Source organism: Nasonia vitripennis (genome assembly GCF_009193385.2).
Source record: "Nasonia vitripennis strain AsymCx chromosome 3 unlocalized genomic scaffold, Nvit_psr_1.1 chr3_random0006, whole genome shotgun sequence".
In the NCBI taxonomy this organism is placed as follows: Eukaryota; Metazoa; Arthropoda; class Insecta; order Hymenoptera; family Pteromalidae; genus Nasonia; species Nasonia vitripennis.
The window spans coordinates 1,866,259-1,869,789 of NW_022279625.1; the positions used below are offsets into that span (position 1 = coordinate 1,866,259).

General features: G+C 49.6%; 1 protein-coding gene across 1 annotated transcript; it reads right to left on the bottom strand.

Moving 5' to 3' along the window:
- Positions 1-303: 303 nt before the first annotated feature.
- Positions 304-2,944, bottom strand: LOC103317660. The gene is made up of 6 exons (XM_008216221.1): positions 2,940-2,944; positions 2,261-2,791; positions 1,934-2,187; positions 1,548-1,797; positions 821-1,454; positions 304-768 (listed from the first exon to the last, which is right to left on the bottom strand). Exons 1-6 carry the CDS (start codon positions 2,942-2,944, stop codon positions 304-306), a joined length of 2,139 nt encoding a protein of 712 aa, XP_008214443.1.
- Positions 2,945-3,531: the final 587 nt, after the last annotated feature.

The window sequence follows — 3,531 nt, forward strand, 5'->3', positions numbered from 1 at the left end:
ACTGTATCATAGACCACGTTTCGCTATCTGGAACGTGATTTTGACCCTTGGACGTCGTCTTCTAAAAGTGGAAATTTTCTTTTGGTACGTTTGTTGTATACCAAGTGCGTTGTATCATAGACCATGTATCACCATCCGGGAGGTGATTTTGACACCTGGACATCATCTACTGGAAGTAGAGATTTTCTTTTGGTTCATTTGTTGTATACTTATTATTATTACTATTACTATGAAGGGGGGGCCTCCGAGATTCCGGGCTCTTAGGCTATAAACCCATTGTATCACCCTTCGTCATGACATCCCCTACGCAGGTGAGCCTGTCCTTCTCGAGAAGGTCAGTATGGCCCCCACGTCGAGTGCCCTAATCTCCTTGCACGTGGGGAAGAGCTCCTTCAAGCACTGATGTCTGAGCTGCACAAATTTTGGGCAAACAGTCAGCACATGGGTTGGCGTTTCTTCCGCCCCCTCGCACCACCTGCATACACCCGTAGCCTCCTTCCCCATCTTCAGACTGTGATACCTTAAGGGGATTTGCCTGGTCACTATCTGTATCAGGAGTCGGGAGTTATTTCTGCTGCCTCCTGCAATGCACTTGGTCAAGCCGACATTGGTGTCCTGTCCGTTTACCAGTCTGGCTTGTCTGCATCCTTGAGTTCCTTGCCATGCTTTAGTATGCTCCCTCTCAACCCAGTCCCGAATTTCACCCGCCAACAGGCACCTTGCGGCAACTGTGTAGGGCTCCGGCCCGATTAGGGACTGTTTAGCTCCCTAAGCTGTAAGTCCCAGACATTCCTTCTCAGACAGTCAAGCATTCCCAGACCAGTCTGTAGGTCGTCCTATGAGCCATAAGAGCCGCCTGACTGTCTGAACAAATGGTGATGATTTTATCCCTTGCGCCGAGTTCAATGTTCCTCTGAGCGCAGGTCAGTATAGCGTATATTTTGGTCTGCAAGACCATAGCATACCGCCTCAGAGAGAAAAAGGTTCCCCTTTCATCCCTTCGGCAGTAGTACCTTGAACCGGTCTCTGCCCTAGAGCCATCTGTGTACCAAACGTCCCCCGTTCCTGGTAGACTGTCCCTGCGGGCCTTCCATTCCTCTCTCGTCGGTATGACGACCCCATATCTTCTTCCAAAGAAGAAGCGCGGGATCATTATATCAGTTTTAATGGAAAATTCCGGCAAGAAACCCACCCCACCCGAGAGCCGGGTGTGCCTCGTACCTTGTGTCCATTGTCCATACACATTAAGTCTGTGCGCTACCTTAGCAGCCATCCCAAGATGGAGTGGTTCCACCTTCACAAGGATTCCAAGTGCCTTAGTAGGCGTGGTCCTATAGGCCCATGCCGCCCCCCTCAGCCCCCTGAGTTTCTCCAGTGCTGCCCTAGCACCCACCAGCACTGCCCATGGCCACCAGACCAACGCGGCGTAGGCCAGACGAGGTACCAGAACAGCCCTGTATAATCACAGTATAATTCGGGGACTTAGTCCCCAAGTACTATCAAATGTCCTACGACATGTCCGGAAGGCCACCAGGAATTTATCGCACTGGGCCGTGAGATGCTTCACCCAGGTTAACTTTTTATCCAGAACAATGCCGAGGTACTTAGCTGAGTCCTTTGCCTGTAGGGCGACTCCAGAGAGTTTGGGCGCTCTATAGGCATTTAACTTGTACTTGCGAGAGAAGATCACCATCTCGACTTTATCCAGGTTAACCGAAAGTCCCGTCAAGCAGCACCATCTCTCCACTTTCCTTAATGCAAGCTGCATGGCGTCCATAGCTGCGCCTATTTCGCTTCCTTTTATCAGTATCAGGAAATCGTCCACATAAGCTTGAGCATAGCACCCCCCACCCATTCAGCAATTCCAGCAGCCCATTTGCCACCAGGCACCAAATGGTGGGCGACACCACTCCGCCCTCCGCGCATCTCTTACTGACCTTGCCGGAGACCGTTACGGTTCCGAGACTCGAGATCACAGTCCTGTGGGTGAGCATGCCCTTAAGCCATTTTATTAATGGCCCGGGCATCCCATACAGTCCTGCCTCTTTGACAACTGCTTCAATAGAAATGCAGTTAAACGCTCCCTCTATGTCTAGAAATACTCCCACCATTATCTTCCCCATTTTCAGCTGCTCCTCAATGCGCCAAACCGCCGAGTGTAATTCAGTCTCTGTAGAGAACCCTGCCCTGTACGCATGATGGTTAGGGTAAAAAGCGAAAGACAGTAAGGATATCATCTTGAATAAATCTGTCCACCAACCTATCTAGTGTCTTGAACACAAAGGAGTTAAGACTTATAGGTCTGTAATCCTTCACGGTTGTCTGGCTTGTCATTCCTGTCTTGAGAATAAACACAACTCTAGCCGTTTTCCATATTTCAGGTACATGAGCTAAAGCTACACTTGCTCTAAAGAGCTTTACCAAGGGGCCCACCAGTTCCTCCAACCCCTCTTGTAGGAAAGCCGGGTAGATTCCATCGATGCTCGGCGCCTTAAAGGGTTGAAAGTTCCTTATGGCCGACTTGACCTTTTCCGGTGTGACGACCTTTGCCGCCCTCTGCTGCTTGTTACGTCCCGAGCTCTCATCTTTCATATTGTGAGAGAGCCTAAAGCCTGGTAAGTTGGCTTGCAGAAATAGTTTCAGGCACTCCTCTTCCGAGGTTGTGTATTCTCCTGTGGGCAGTCTGATAGCTTTAAGCAATACCTTAGGATCTTTTGCAAGTATCTGAAGGAGTCTGGCCACGTCAGGATATCTCTCGATATCCTTGCAGTAGTCTCTCCATTCTTTGATTCTCACCGCGTTAATGCGGTTTTTATATAGCCTCTAGGCTTCTCTGTAAATCCGCCAATCGATACTGTTGCGAGTGTTCTTGGCCCTGTTAAGGATCCTCCTCGTTTCTCGTCGCAGATCCTCTAGCTCCTGGTTCCACCATGGGGTACCCCATGTTCCCCTTGGGATGGTTCAGGAACAGCTTCTCTGGAAAGAGATGTTCACTATCTCACCTAGCTCAAATGCCCAGTGATCGAGCTCATCCGTTGTTTTAAAGGTTGATTTGAAGGATTAAAGCTCGTTTCTAAGGTTTTCCCTAAAGAACATCCAGTCAGTTTTCCTGGGATTTCTGAAGGCCTTTGTCTCCGAGCATCGTTCCTTCTATTCGAATTGCATGTATCTGTGGTCGGACAGTGAAGGTTTGTTAGATACCCACCAGCTGCCCACCCACCCCTCTATTCCAATTGTGCACAGGATTAAGACACCTCGCTTCTAACCGAATTGTAGAAGGTAGGTTCTCTGCCCCTGTTCATAATGCACAGACTCGTCGTTACTAGATACTGCAGTGCATCGCCCTTGCCGTTAGTATCCGAACTGCCCCAGACTATGTGGTGAGAATTAGCGTTACATCCCAGTATAAGAAGGATGCTTCGCTGTCTGCAGTATTTGACAAGATCTTCTACCTCCCTTGGTGGGGGCTCTTCCTGAGAGTCGTATGGGAAATAGCCAGAGGCCACTACCACCTCCCTCTCAGAGCCCTCT